General features: G+C 34.9%; 1 protein-coding gene across 3 annotated transcripts in view; it reads left to right on the plus strand.

Annotated features, from left to right (window-relative positions):
- LRBA (LPS responsive beige-like anchor protein) overlaps positions 1-15,683 on the plus strand; it is a 760,465-nt gene that overhangs the window by 192,340 nt on the left and 552,442 nt on the right. For all 3 annotated transcript variants that reach the window (XM_020994027.2, XM_020994028.2, XM_078148462.1), the window contains exon 30: positions 208-655. In XM_020994027.2, coding sequence (XP_020849686.1) covers positions 208-655 — 448 coding nt within the window. The remainder of the gene's footprint in view (positions 1-207; positions 656-15,683) is intronic.

The following is a 15,683-nucleotide window of genomic DNA, read 5'->3' on the forward strand; positions in this document are numbered from 1 at the left end:
TTTTTTAACAGCTTAATTCCTTTCTTGCAGTAATTTTTTAAGCCATCTAATGCATTATGTATTATATAAGTCATCAGTTTATATGCTTTCTTAAGAGCACCCCACATATTCTATAGATTTCATATATTATTTAATGGTTATTAGCAGCAGTTTTTCTTTGAACCAGTAATCAGTTTCATTTTTCTTTGCTTTTGTCTTTGGAATTAGATTTAGAATCCACAATAGCAGTCAGCAGTCCATTGCCTCCAGCAACGATGGAAGACTCTCCAAGCGTGGCATCTGTTCGAAGAAGGAATTCTGGTAGTGGGGAAGAATCAACTTTGGCCATAGGAAGTAATGTGGCTGTAGGTGTTCCTGCAGGGCCTCAATGTGTTAGTGCAGGTCCTGATGCCATCAGTGAAGTGCTGTGCACACTCTCTTTAGAAGTGAATAAATCTCAGGATGCCAGAAATGATGGAGCCAGTGAGTTAGATATCAAGACTGTACCCCCTGTACCAGCTGCAAAAAATGTTAATGTGAAAGACATTCTTAGAAGCTTGGTTAACATGCCAGCAGATGGAGTCACTGCGGATCCTGCCTTTCTTCCACCAGCCTGCCTTGGCACTCTTGGTGATCTTTCTGCTGAGCAACCTGTGCAGTTCCGATCCTTTGACAGGTACTATGAATTATTATTTTCCTCCAATTTTGTTTGCTTTTCTCAATGTGAAAGAGAACTAAAGAAAATATAGGGTGAGCTTAGACATAACCATATGCATAGGTTTTATAGAGTTTGTAGATTCACATATGGAGACAGCATAGGACCTGAAAACATAAAGGTTTTAGGCGACTAACCCCAGGAATCTTAGTATGCATTACTATGCATAAGACGAATGTCTTCCTGCCCTAAAAAATCCATTCTAAATCTGTCCCAAAATTTTCACTGTATTTTTTGACTGCCTGAAATTCTACATATTGGAAATTTCTTTTGATGGACAGTTAAGTTTGAAAACTGAAAAATATCTCTTAAATGGCTAATGGGCTATTTCTCATTTCACTTTTATATCTTAATCAGATTATTTTATTCCTAATGCTTAACTTTAAATATTTGTACTTAGAAAATGGGAAATTTGGTGGGGACAAGGAGTGAGAGGGAGGGGAGAAGTAAGTAATTTTGTGGAATATTGAACAAATTGAGGTGCTGGAGCATGAGGATGCTAGGATTGCTTTGGGATTAAAAGGATAACAGGTCTTGAGAGAGAATTATAAAAATGGGGGTTTAGAGTATACCCAAGATAAATTTATCAATTAAAAAAACTTTATCTGTTTAAAAACTTTGCCTAGAAATGTCTTTGTACTAAAGGTTTAAAAAAATCCTCTTATTTTTTCCTTTTCCTCATTCTTTTCCTCTTCCTCCTCTTTCTCTTCTTCCTCCTTTTTTGTTCCTCCTTTTTCTCCTCCTCTTCCTTTTTCCTTCTTTCTTATTTTCCTGTCCTACTCCTTCCTTCTGTCTTTTTTTTGTCGTCTTCCTCCTTTTTTCCTTCTTCCCTTCTGCTTTCAGAGGGGAATCTTAGTGTAGCATCATTAGGACTGTTTTTCCCTGACATATACATCATTAACAATGACAGCCTTTTGTGGGATAACTGTTTATAACATTTACAATAGTAAAATACATTCTGAGTGCTTCACTTAATCAGCTTACAAAAGTAGCTTTTGAAATACAATCTTTGGGATGCTGGAGATTATCTGTAATAATTATTCTTACAAGATATAACTAAATTAACATCAATTTAAAAAACAAATATACTGGAACTTCTTTAATCAAGCCATAGTTGTCTGCTTCAGATTAGTTATTGTGGGTTTCGGCTTATTCCACTAATGCTGCAGCAACAAAAAGAAGTATTTTCAAGACCCCATGGCATGTAGAAAATGTACTTGGATCTTGGAGAGGTGTAACATTTGGGTAACATTTCATCTCTGTCTTTAAAGTCCAAACTTTTTCTTCTCAAGCCTTCCACTGCCTACTCTTATTCCACCCTCTTAGCTGAAAACCTTACCTTGTATTTTACTGGGAAGATCTAAGCTATTTTCAGGAAATAAATCTAATACTCTCCTCTTATCAATCAGTCAGTAAGCATTATTGAGCACTTACTCTGTGTCAGGTACTGCTTTAAGTGTTGGGGATACAAAGAAAAGCAAAAATCAATCCCTACTCCTCAAGGAGCTTACATTTTAAAGGTAGAGAAAACACATCTAAATCAATTTGTTCACACTGAGATTGTGAACCTGAGTAATTGAAAAGAAGATGGTTTCCTTAGCAGTAGTAAGGAAGTTTAGAAGAGGGGCAGGTTTTTGGGGAAAAAAAATAATGGGGTCTGTTTTGAACTCATTAAGTTGCTTATAGGACATTTCATTTTTAATATAAAGCAGGTGATTTGTGATGCAGGCTTTGTGCTCAGGAGAGAAACTTAGGCTTGACCAATACAACTGAGAATTAGTGGCATAGATATAATAACTGAACCTATGGGAGCTGAAGAAATTGTCAAGTAAGAGAGAATAGATAAAAAAGAGAAGAGAGTCTAGTACAGAGCCTTGGTAGACACTCAAATTTTAGTTATCACCGCATGGATGAAGTTCCACTAAAGAAACTGAGAAGGAGTGCTCAGACAGGTAGATAGAGAGAGAAAGTAGAGAAAAGACTCCTGAAAGTCCAGAGATGAAGATTATCCAAGATATGAAGCTGCTTCACAGTGTAAAATGTTATAAAGAGGTAAAGAACAATGAGAATAGGAAAGAGGCCATTGAATTTGGTAATTAAGAGATAGAAGAAAGTAATTTCAATTGAGTTATGAATTTGGAATCCATTTTGAAAAGGGTTGATAATGGAGTGAGAGGAAAGGAAGTGGAGGTACCACTTGGAGAGAAAAACAGATTGAGTGAGAGAGTTAGCTTCTCCAACAGAGAAGCTGAAATGGGATGGATCAAGAATACCTTTAGAAGGATTGGCCTTGGTAAGAAGGATGTCATCAAAGAAGTGAATGAAGGAGGGAATAGTGGAGGACAATGTCTGTGGGATGTGAGATGAAGACAGAAAAAGAGGGAGCTCTTGGCAAATGGACTCACTTGTTTTTGGTAATGTTTTAGACAAAGTCCTGAGCAGAAGGAGTAGAGGAAGGGAATGGTGTGGGAATCTTAAGGAGGGGAAAAAGGTTTGAACAACCCCTGTGATAAGTAGGATAAGGAGTCATTTAGAGTGGAGTAGTGGGATTGAAGTGCTGCAGTGAGGGCCCACTTTGGATTAGCTATTTTTAGCGCAGTGCCTAGCACGTAATTCTATACAAATGCTTACTCTTCATCCTCATTCCTTTTCTTTTTCTTCCTCCTCCTACATAAATTTGAAGTGGGCCCCACTCAGACTACTTTCACGATTTATTCAAAGTCTACTCACCATTTGGAGCATGGGTTTCTGTGATGAGAACTGGAATTTGGCAAGGCATGATTGGCAATAGAACAAGGAAACAAAGTATTTAAGAGTAGAAGATAATGTAGAATTGCATTGGTTCACACACACACACACACACACACACAGACAGGTGTGTGTCAAGATTGAAAAGGGGGGAGAGTATAAACAAAGCAGGGGTGATGGATGGCCTGGGATTTTACTGAGGAATGGAGTTATTAAAGATCAAGATGAGAATGAAGAATAGGAGGAGTGAAGCATAGAAAAAGATAGAACAGTAAAAGAATATGATCAGACAAAGGTAATAAAGAGTTATTTAACATGGTAGTGAGGCACTTGTGGATGATGGCAAGATCAAAGGTATCTGTCTGTATTTAATATGGAGAGGAAGAGTAGGTCAAGGGAGTTGAGCAGATTGAGAAACTGGAGAGTTAAGGTATTTCAGATAATATCTCTATGTGTATTGAAGTTTCCTAGAAAAAGGGAAAGAGCTGAAGTGGAAGGAAAAACTTATCTGTTAGTCAGGCAACATATTTAGAATAGAGAGAGAATGGCCTGGAGGTTGGGAAATAATAGCTATCAGGATCTAGTTTGGCTCATAAGTTTGGATATTGAAATTCAGAGGAAGAGAGGGGTCTTAATGGTAATAGTAGACAGAAGTGCCATTGGGTAACCAGAAGTATTTTAAAGTTTCCACCATGAGCAATACATTGTAAAGTTAAAGGGAATTGAAACTGGTACTAGACAAGAGGGTGGATGTAGATGTAGTGTTGTTAGGAGAGGGGCAGAATTCACTAAGTGCCAGAAGATGAAATGAGCAAGAGAGGAAGTCATACAAGATGAGCAGTTGGCTGATAATGGAGTAGGTGTTCCAGAGGACAGGGTAAAAGGGGCAAATAGATGCAGAGGGAACGGGGTAGAGAGCATTCAGCTGAGGAAGAGGAGTTCTGCAGCAGGGTGTTCAGCGTATTTGGCAGGCAGTGAGTTCAGGAGCATGCAGAGTTTGGGAATATGCTAACTGTTGGAAAGTGAGTCTAGGCAGAGTAAATAGTGTGATATACTGATGAATATAGGTGATTCGTTCTTAGCTAAGCTTCTTGAAAAACTTGTGGACATTTAGTGCCTCCAGATCTTTTCCTTTACTCTTTCCCCTGTTTTCTTTGAAATTTTCTGAAATCTGGCTTTTGATCTCCCTATTCAACTAAAGTGTCTCTCTATAAAGTTGCCTCCAAAACTCCTAAATGCCAAATTTAATAGACTTTTCTCAGCCCTCATCCTTCTTGACCTTTCCATACCACTTGAGAGTTTTGAACACCCCTTTTCTCTCTGGATTTTCATGTCACCGTTTGCTCTTTAGTCTCTTCCTACCTCTATGAGTGCTCTTTTTTAGTTTTTAGGGTTTTTTTTTTCATTCATGTCATTCCTTCTAACTGTGATTATCCCCCAAGGCCCTGATCTTGGCTTAATTCTTTTTTCTTTCTAAGCTCTCTCATTTGGTGATTTCTTCCCCTTTTAAAGTTTCATTTATCATCTCCATGCAGATGACTACCAAATCTCTTTATCCCGGCCTGGTTTCCTAACCACAGTCCTGCATCACCAAGTGCATATTGGATGTATAAAATGCAAAGTTCTAAAGACATATCAAATTTAAAGTGTCCAAAACAGAACTCATTATCTTTCTTTCCAAATCTGCCCATCTTCTGAAGTATTACTTTTGAGAGTTCCACTATCCTTCTAGTAACCTCGGTTCAAAACTTCGATCTCTTTCTTTAGTCTTAATTCCTCCCAGTTATTCATGCTCACAAGATAGCTATCATCTTCTAATCCTTACTTACACCCCATCCCCCATGTCCACTCTGCTGCCAAGACCTCTTGAGTTTATCTTTGTAACATCTCTCGAATTCTCTCCCTTCTGTCCGCTGACGTTGCTACTACTCTGTAAACTTGAGTGACTCCCTTTCACCTCTAGAGTTAAATATAAAATTCTCTGGTGTTCAAAGCTGTTTGATAAGCTCCCCACTCCTTTTCAGTCTTGTTATCCTTTACACCCTCCCACATACTCTGTGATCCACAAACATGGACTCCTTGTTTTTTCTCAACCTAAATACGCTATTTACTGACTCCAAACATTTTTGTGGGCTATGCCTCATGCCTAAAATGCTGTCCCTTCTTATCTTCGCCAACTGTGCACCCACCTTGTGTCTTTGTCATAGGCTTTGTTCTTTATCTTTATATTTTTTCTTTTGGTGACATTGTCACAAGCTATGGGCTCGATTATTTTCATGAAGATGACTTCCAGGCATAGATATTTAGCCACAGTATCTCTACCGAGTTCTAATCCTGTATCAAAGACTGTCCATTGCATATTTAAAACTGATATGCCTTTCTCTTCTTGCTTGCATCCCATAGGATTTATAGATTCCTTCAAGACTTAGTTTAAACACTATGTTCTTCATGAAGCCTTTTTTGATGTCCCAGTTACTAGTGTTATCCTCCTCCTTCTTCCTCTTTCTCTCTTTTTCTGGATACACACACACACACACACACACACACACACACACACACACACACACGCATGCATGCACTGTGTATATATTAATTATATGTAGGTGTGTATGTACATCTTGTGCCGCTCAGTAGAATGTAATCTCCTTAGAAGTATTTTCATTTTTGTCTTTCTGTTCCTAGTGCCTAGCACATAATTAAAAAATGCTTGTTTATTTAAGAGTTTGCATCAGTTGTCCAAATCTTCCCAGGTTTCTCTGATTTTTATGAGATCTTCCCCTCAGATATCTTGAGAATTCATCTCCCATTACCCTCAAAATTGTGTTGCTTTCAACACATATTTCCTCTATGTCTATTTCAGATATTCTTCCATCTTTGTTTAAATTAATACCATTTCTACTTCTTAATGTAGCATGTTAACATTATTTACAAAGGGTACAAGAATAGTTTGTTAGGAAGTATAGTATAATTCACAGATTACAAAAAGAGTAAAAACTGCATGATTATGTCAAGTTATACAGAAAAAGTCTTTGAGAATTCATTTATATTGAGAACCCTTCAAAGCATAGGTATAGAAGGTCTCTTAACATGCTAAAACACATTTATCTAAAATGAAGAGCTATAATTTTTTGTAATGTTGAACACTAGAAGCTTTTTCACTGGGTTCAGGCATTAGGTAAGAATGGCATACCCTTCCACTATTATTTGACATTCTTGAATGCTGATTGTAACAGTATGAAAAGAGAGGTTGAGGAAACATTAGCAAAGAGGAAGTAAAATTCTTTCTACTTGTTATTTGATAGATTATCAACAAAGTAGGACATAAAATATATCCATAAAAAGCTTTCATAATTGCTATATAATATTAACAAAAGAACAGAGAAAAGATTAAGAAATTCAGGGTAAAATAACTACAGAAGACATAAAATATCAGTAAGTTAGCCTATTAAGACAGATGTAAGATTTACTAAAATATAACTACAAAATATTCTTTACAAAAATAAAAAGGCTAAACTAAATAGTTGGGGAAAGATTCATTGTTCAGTGTAATAAAAGTGAAGATACTACCTAAAATAAACTCTGTATTTGGTTTTGTACTAAAATTCATTTAAAGGAACAAAAACAGATTAATTTCAGAGAAATAAAGAAAGATGCTTAAAAGTGTGAGCTACAGATGGTGCAGTGGATAGAGAACCAGCCCTGGAGTCAGGAGGACCTGAGTTCAAATGCGGCCTCACACACATAACACTTACTTGTTGTGTGACCATGGGCAAGTCACTTAACCCCATTGCCTAACCAAAAAACAAAACAAAGAAACAAAAAAAGAGTTTGAGCTACAGATATGTTGGAGAGACATATGGGTAACTATAGCATAGGAGTTCACTTTTCCAAGGGATTCACAGATCTGGACCAAAAACAAAAAAAAAAAGGAAAAGAAAAACAAAAACAGAATGAATGAAAGCAGATCAATCTTAAGATGAAAAGCAAGTAGTCTTCAGAACTAATATCTCATATAGTAGTTCAGTACAGCATTGGATAAACCCAAGGATACAGAGTAATTAAGAAGTTTCTCTTTTTTTTCTATGAGAACTGCTGAAAATTTAAAGGCAGTTTGAGATTAGGTTCAAATAAACATTTTACATTGTAAAGTATAATGAATTCCAAATGCATAATGATTTAAATATATGTTTATTGAGGAAAAATTAATGGGAGTGCTGAGATTTTTCTAATGGGTGAAGTCAGCTCAATTTGATGACTTTTTCCTTTGAATAAGGAGTGTGGGAGGAGTCAGAGATTATGGATTATGGTTTCATTGGTAAGGAATGATAGCTGGGGACCAGTGGAGTCAGTTATTATTCAAAGAACTTTTGGAAGGCTATTCTTTTTACAATTTCATTAGTAGTTGGTAATTTGTAAATATCCTTACAAATCTTCATGCCTTCAGGATCAATTCACTTTTTTCAAAAATTCAATATTCATTTAAATTCAAGTCTGGTGAATAAAATGGTGGGATATATTAGAACAACCAGGTGTGATTACAAAAATAATGAGCTAGTTTGTTTCCCTTCTCTGCCATTTGAAAAGACTTAAAAGCCATTTTTAAAAGATAAATTCCTAATTTTTTTTGCATAGAAGCAACTTCTCCCCCCCCACTTAATAGTATTTTATTTTTTCCAATTACATGTAAAGCTAGTTTTCAACGTTCAGTTTATAAGATTTTGAGTTCCACATTGTACACAGTAACAGCAACATTGTTTGATGACTGTGATAGACTTAGCTCTTCTCAGCAATGCAAGGATCTAAGACAACTGAAAAGACTCATTATGGAAAATACTATCCATATCCAGAAAAAGAACTATGGAGTCTGAATGCTGATCGAGGCATACTATTTGCTATCCTCTCCTTTTTTTGGGGGGGGTGTTTCGTCTTTCTTGTGGTTCCTCCCATTGGTTTTGATTCTTATTTAAAATATGACTAATGTGAAAAAAAAGAAAAAAGAAAATCACCCATGTCTCTGTCTCTGTCTCTGTCTCTCTCTCTCTCTCTCTCTCTCTCTCTCTCTCTTCTCTCTCTCTCTCTCTTTCTCTCTCTCTCTCTCTCACACACACACACACACACATACACACAAGATTTTAGGTTCCAAATTCTTTTCTCCTTCCCAAGCCAGCAAGCAATCTAAGTTATATATGTACAGTCATATTAAACATATTTCCACATTAGTCATATGAAAGGAAAATCAGAACAAAGAGGAAAAATTACGAGAAAGAAAAAAAAGAGAAACCGATATTCTTTGATTTGCATTCAGACTCCATAGTTCTTTCTCTGGAAGCGGATAGCATTTTTCATCTTGAGTCTTTTGAAATTGTCTTTGATCATTGTATTGCTGAGAAAAACTGAGTCTATCAAAGTTGATCATTGCACAATGTTGCTGTTACCATGTACTATGTTCTCCTGGTTCTGCTCACTTCACTCAGCATCAGTTCATGTAAGTCTCTTCAGGTTTTTCTGAAATCTGCCTGCTCATCATTTCTTATAGCACATTACATTCATATACCACAACTTGTTCAGCCAATTCCCAATTGATGGACATCCTCTCAATTTCCAGTTCTTTGCCACCACAAAAAGAGCTTCTATAAATATTCTTGTACATGTGAGTCATTTTCCCTTTTTTATGATGTCTTTGGATACAGACCTAGAAGTAGTATTGTTGGATCAAAGGGTTTGCAGAATTTTATAGCCCTTCGGGCATAGTTAGGAGCAACTTCTTTAAATATGTCCAGTGAGTCATGTTGGTTTATAGTTCACAGGTTTTTCTTCTCTTTTTTTTAAGCAAAGAAATGAAATTTTATCATAGCGTTTCATCATTTAATAATTTTAAGTTTGTTGTAAAAATAACAATTTGGGATCTGTAGAATTTGGTTAGGTAGAAGGTTATTTGTGTTTGCTAATTTATAGCTGTGTTCCCAGCTTTCTGACAATAGCTTTTAATATAATAAATACCAGTATGAGCTTTTAATCCTACTTTACACCCTCAAACTCTGGAACATTGGACATAGTTATGTAAATTTCCTTTTCTCTTAGTTTCTCAATAATATAAGGATAATAATTCCTTCCTTACCTATCTCATAGGGCACATAAGAAATTATAAATTGAAATTACTTTGAAGAAATAAACCTATGAATAAATGCTGTTATTATTTTCAATTACTTGAGACATATCACAGATGTTAATTTGAAATTTGGCTGAAATAAATCTTGGATTTAAATTTAAGGTCAAATTTGTCATATACATGTATGTATATGTGTATGAAAGTATAATTTATAAATTATCATTTTATACATTCAGTTCCTTTCTAAAAATCCCTGGACAAAAAGAATATTTTTAAATTTCCAAAGTTATGAGTGATCACTTAATTGCCAGATTTCTTGGTCTCTTTTTATTCTTCATCCTTCTAGACCTATCTTTTGTATTTGGCGATGTTGCCTGCCTTCTCTTACTGGATGCTCTGTCTCTGGGCTTTCCTGACGCTGTTCTTTCCTGATACTCCTTCCACCTCTTTCACTTCTCCTCATTTTCTACACATCCCCATTGCAAATATTTCCCAAGGCTATGACCTAGGTCCCTTATTCTTCTCTTTCTTTATGGTTGAGTTCATCAGTTCACATGATTTAATTACCTCTATGCCAGTAACTCAGATTTATATGTCTAGTCACATTTTCTCCGAATTTAAAATCCCATATTGCCAATTATCTGTTGGACATTTCAAACTGGCTGTCTCAGAGATACTTCCAGTTCAGCCTGTTCAAAATAAAACTCATTTTCTTCCATTTCAAATTTTTCCTTCTTCCAGAGTTTTTTATTTCAGTTAATCACCTACATCCTTCTTGTCTTCCAGTTTTTTTACCTTAGTGTTCTCCTTGACTTCTCACCACATGTATCTAGTCATTTGTCAAATCTTGCCATTTCTACCTCAACATAACTTGTAACTGACCCATTCTCTCTATTTACACAGCTACTGCCTCAGTTTAGGCTCTTATCATCTCTTGTCTGGATTATTGCAAAGTCTCCTAATTGATCTTCCTAACCTCAATTCTCTCCCCACTTCAGTGTGCCCTCCACAGTTACAAAAGCAATTTGCCTTAGGCATAGATCTGACCTTGCCACTTCCTTAAATTAAAAATATCTTTGATTCCTTATTGCATCTAAGACAGGGTGTTTTTATCTAGAGGTCTATGAATATAATTGGTTTCCTTTTTAATCTTTTGTATTTCACACACACACATACACACGCACACACACACACACAATTTTGAGGAGTCCATAAACTTCACCAGATTGCCAAAGGGGTCCACATTACAAAAAAGGTCAAGAGCCTTGGTTCTAAGACAAAGTATGAATTCCTCTGTTTAGCTTTTTAAATCCCTTCAGATCTTTACCCCAAACAGCCTTATTGCAGTATTCCTCCCTAGCCTCCAAGCCCTGTGATCCAACCAAACTGGACTTCTCTTTTTCCCTTACATATGACACTCCAGCTGTTATCTCTGTGTCTTTGCACTGGCTTTCTTAAATGCCTGGAATGTACTCACTCCTCATTTCCACCTTATGGAATCCCTCTCTTCTTTCAAGATGCAGTTCAGACACTACTGATTTCAGTAGTTTTCGAACTTTTTCATCTCGGGTATCCTTTACACTTAAAAATTATTAAGCATCCTTCAAAGAGAGCTTTTGTTTATGTGGGTTATATCTGTCAATATTTACCATTTTAGAAATGAAAACATCTTAGTAGTATTATGAATATAGTTTTGACTCCTCAGACCCTTTAAAAGGATTTTGGGTATACCTTGTGTACTGCACTTCGAAAACTGCTGTTCTGCATGTAACCTGTTCTTTTCTTCTCACTTGCCAGTGCTCTCCTTCTCCACCCACCTTGTATTCCTATGAATTAAAACAATTGAAATTTGGCTGAAATAAATGTAAGATTTAAATTTAAGGTTAGAGTTTGGCACATACAGTATTTTTTCTATTTCTATTGATATGAATTTTTGTACTTATTCTCTTTATAGTCTATATATATTAAAACATGTGTTTGTCATCTTTTCTTTTACAATAGAAGCTTCCGTTGAGTAGAGATTGTTTAGTTCACTGCATTTGTATGCTTAGCACCAAACTCAGTGCTAGGTACCTAATAGATGCATAAGAAATAACTTGTTGATTAATACAAAACATGATTTCACATTTTAGATTATCCTGGATTTATAGCACAGGTTCTTTCATTTACATACTGTGCAAGCTGTTTAACTGTTTTAACTTTGTTTTCTCAGTTGGAAATGAGGAGATATGAAAAATAACTTTATTTTCTTTTTCTTCTGCTAACTATGAGTTTTTCTAGGCATTTCATATTTATTATTGTATACATTTAATTCTTTCATGTCCTTGGATACATATTGGCTATGTGACCCTGAGAAAGTCATTTAACCTTTCATTACCCTAGACAATTCTCTTAAGAGTATAAGTTGCAGAACAACTGTAAATGTACTTTGGTGGACAAAGTTTCCTTATTGACAGTTTTCTTACTAGCAGTTCCCTACCTATACCATTGAAATCACAGATGAAGATAATACCCCTGATCCATATGTCCTTAAAGAAAATAGTTACATGTATGGAAAACAATTTAAATTGATTTTCATGCTCATTTAAATTCATAACACAGCTAATTAGCATTTCATTGTATTTACATAATTCCATGTGACTTGAATCTTTAAATAAATGTAGTGATAATTCACTTGTGAAATAAACTGTGTATTCAGCAGAACTATAGCTAGCAGAATAATTTCAATATTCTTTTTTTCCCAGACAGTACCATGTAAGCAAATCTTGATTTATACTTAATAATGTAGGTGTTAATATCCCCTTAGAATTTAGATAAGGATATTTTTGAATTGTTCTGAAGGTATGCTTTTACAAATTATATTACTGCTGGTTTTTTTATGAAAGACCCAAATTATAATTTACATATGGCAGACTGAAATTACCTGTGCTTGTGTACATGTGACTATATTATATGACAAGAGTGACTCTCTTAAGCTAATTCATCTCTCTTTGTATAAATTCATAAGGTGATTCTTTTGGCCCCCTTTCCATAGGATATTTTCCAAGTAAATTCTGTTTTTTCTTTAAATGTAAGCTGACTGGGATCCACAGTAGAGTATTTCATCACAAAAGTAGTCATTCCAGTGCTTCTTTTTTTTAAAAAGAATTAATATTTTATACATAAGTAATAATATTTCCATGAATAGATTTATTTTGGTAGAATGAGTTTAAGTTCACATAATGAAAGCATCGTCAGCTGTAGAAAATATTACTCAAGGACCTATACATTCTTGTCAGAATTCAAGAGGTTACTTCAGAATCTGCTTGATGTGTATGAGTAGTTTCTGTTCTTCTTTTCCCACTTCTCACACACAGTCTTCATTTAGTCTTTCCTTTTAATAGACTTCCCCAATTTCCAACTACTCAATAAAAAAAAAACCAGCCACCACTTCCCTACCTAAAATAAAGTTCTTTTAGTAAATAATCTTATTATATGATTTTAATAGGAGGAAATTGCTTCTGGGAAGGCACTCCAGATATGAGGAACAGTGTAGTCAGAGGTGCAGAGATGGGAAAATTTGGGATGTGAACAAGAGTCAGGGAGGAGGAGGATGGTTTGTTTCTGTATGGAGCGCATGGGCAGGAGGAATGTTGAAAGAAGGTGAGATGTGGCAACTGATTTTGGGAAGCCTTGAAAGAATATAGTGAACAGACTTTATGGAGCCATTGAAAGATATTGAGCAGGATAGTGACATGATAAATTCTGTGCATTAAGAAGATGATTCTGACATGTTATATGAAGAATGGATTAAAAGGAGGAGAAGACATGAGGAAACAGGGAAGATATTGCTGTAGTTCATGAGATCTGGTAAAGAGGAGACTTATGGTAATATGTTATCATTGGGAATTTAAAAACGGGTTGGAAGGGAAGGAGATTGTGTTTCGATAGGATTTGGGAACTGGTTTGATGGTGGGATACAGAGAGAAAGAAAAGTCAAGGTAACCTGATTTTGAGCATTTGTGCTGCCACAGAAATAGGTAAGTCAGACCTCAAGTGAGGTCCTGTTGTATGTGAGTAATTATGATGGCTTAAGAAAGCTCAATTTTTTTTGGAGGGGGGAGGGAGGTTCCGTTTTTACCTCTTTATTTATGAAGAATTTGAGTTTAAAAATATGTATATTACCTTTTAAAATGTAGATGGAATTGTTTCATTTAATTCATTGATTAAATAATTGATGAAATTTTTGTCCGTGTGTGTGTGTGTGTGTGTGTGTGTGTGTGTGTGTATCTCAAAGGTATTATTTGTAAATTTTTGTTTCAAAAATAGTATGGGAATGAAATACATTGTTGAAATCTTTCAGGAATTCAGAATCATTTCAAAATTGTATTAATCTCAAGGATTTGACTGATGTGAAAAACATAGGGAAAAGTTTTGGAACTTAAGAATTCAGAATGTGGATTTTCCCATACATGGTTTTTATTTAATCTCTTGTCTGGCAGCATATGGCTCAGTGAGTTAACATGAAGGCTTTTTTTTCTGTTGAAAAAGAGACACCTATTTAAAAGCTATTTCTATGTAGCCATGTAGCAGTGGAATATCTCTGAGAATTTCAAAGCATCCTACATTTATCTCAGGAATGCTGTGTCAGAAATCAGAACACTCCTCATATCTTAAGGATTATCAACTTCCAAGCTATAGCTGGAAAGTATACAGTAACAGCTACATGACTGAAGCTTTGCTGAAAGCCTGCCAGGTTGTGGGCTTTTGCAAACAGCAAGGTGTTTGTGTGTATTCCCATGCCAAAAATCTTCTTCTTATCTTATTTTGAGATTTACTTTGGTGATTTACTTTACTGGATGCCGAGGGCTTATCTTGATTAAATTCAAGGCCTGATCTGGTTTTTCAGTTAGATTCTAAGAAATTAAAGTGTTAAACTCAAGCATATAAGTAGCCTTCTTTTCTTTTTGCAAACATTAGTGTAAAAGCTTGTGATGAAACCATTTTAAATATGGGATATTTTAAATTACTTACGTGAAATGGAGATGTAGCATTCTTTACAGACTTTTTTGCTACATTTGGTTACTTTTAATGAAATTTAACTATAATTTCATTAATCAGCTATTTAATCTAACTGTAAATCTTCCATGTGAAATACTGTTCAATTTCTGCTAGATAATATTTAAAATAAAGATAGTTGTGGAAGGTCTATGAAATGATAAGAGTTCAACCTTTCTAAATCTTTAATGATTATGTTAAGTGTCAGTTTATAAACAAAAGTTTGGGATTGACCAAATTAGTCTTTACATGAAATCTTGACAAAATGCTGTAAATAAAATGTTATGTTTAAATTTTACTATATTTTCTAGGGATCTGCTAAGCAAGAAATAGTTTATTTGAAAGATTGATTTTTATCCTATAAATAACACTGTTGGTTAAATTGAAACTATTGTCTTTCTGTCTTTTGGAATATGTTTAAAAGGCAGTGCATGAATTGTGGCCTTCAAGTTAGTAGCCTTCTATGGGGCCAGAATTCAATTTCTATATACATTTTGTTGTTGAAGGAAAGAATTCATTAGTATAGATTTGCTCTTGCAGTTATCAGGATAGATTGAAGTGGATAGAGAGCCCATCTAGTGAAGGTTTAAGTCTTCTTCAAACTGACTTCATAATGATAAGAATAAGACATAAAGGGTTTGAGCTTATATCAGACAAAACAGGTCATTACTTATCTTTTAAAATTTTAATGTTGAATTTGAAGTTTCTTAAATCAGCTATTACAGCGCTAAAAATAATTATACAGTAATTAGCACATAGTAGACAATTAATAATTGCAGTTGCCTCATATGGCCTTCTACTGAAGTAAGGTGTTAACGTATCAGTGAATTTGGCAAATATATGAACATGATTTATGTCAAATTCTAAAAATTGAGAAGAGATTCCAAAGGTTTGGATAAAAAATTGAAAAATATTCATTTGTGACAGGTTGATTTTTAGTTTTGTGGTAAGTAATGCCACACAAGTTTGTATCCTGGCAACCATCTCTACCATCTAGTATAGATGTGGTATATATTTTTAAAAACATAAATTGATTTTTAAATATACAGATATGCATAAGCATTAAGTATTAATTATGCTTCAAGTCTATAACTT

Source organism: Phascolarctos cinereus, unplaced genomic scaffold (genome assembly GCF_003287225.1).
Source record: "Phascolarctos cinereus isolate Bilbo 61053 unplaced genomic scaffold, phaCin_HiC Scaffold_9;HRSCAF=440, whole genome shotgun sequence".
In the NCBI taxonomy this organism is placed as follows: Eukaryota; Metazoa; Chordata; class Mammalia; order Diprotodontia; family Phascolarctidae; genus Phascolarctos; species Phascolarctos cinereus.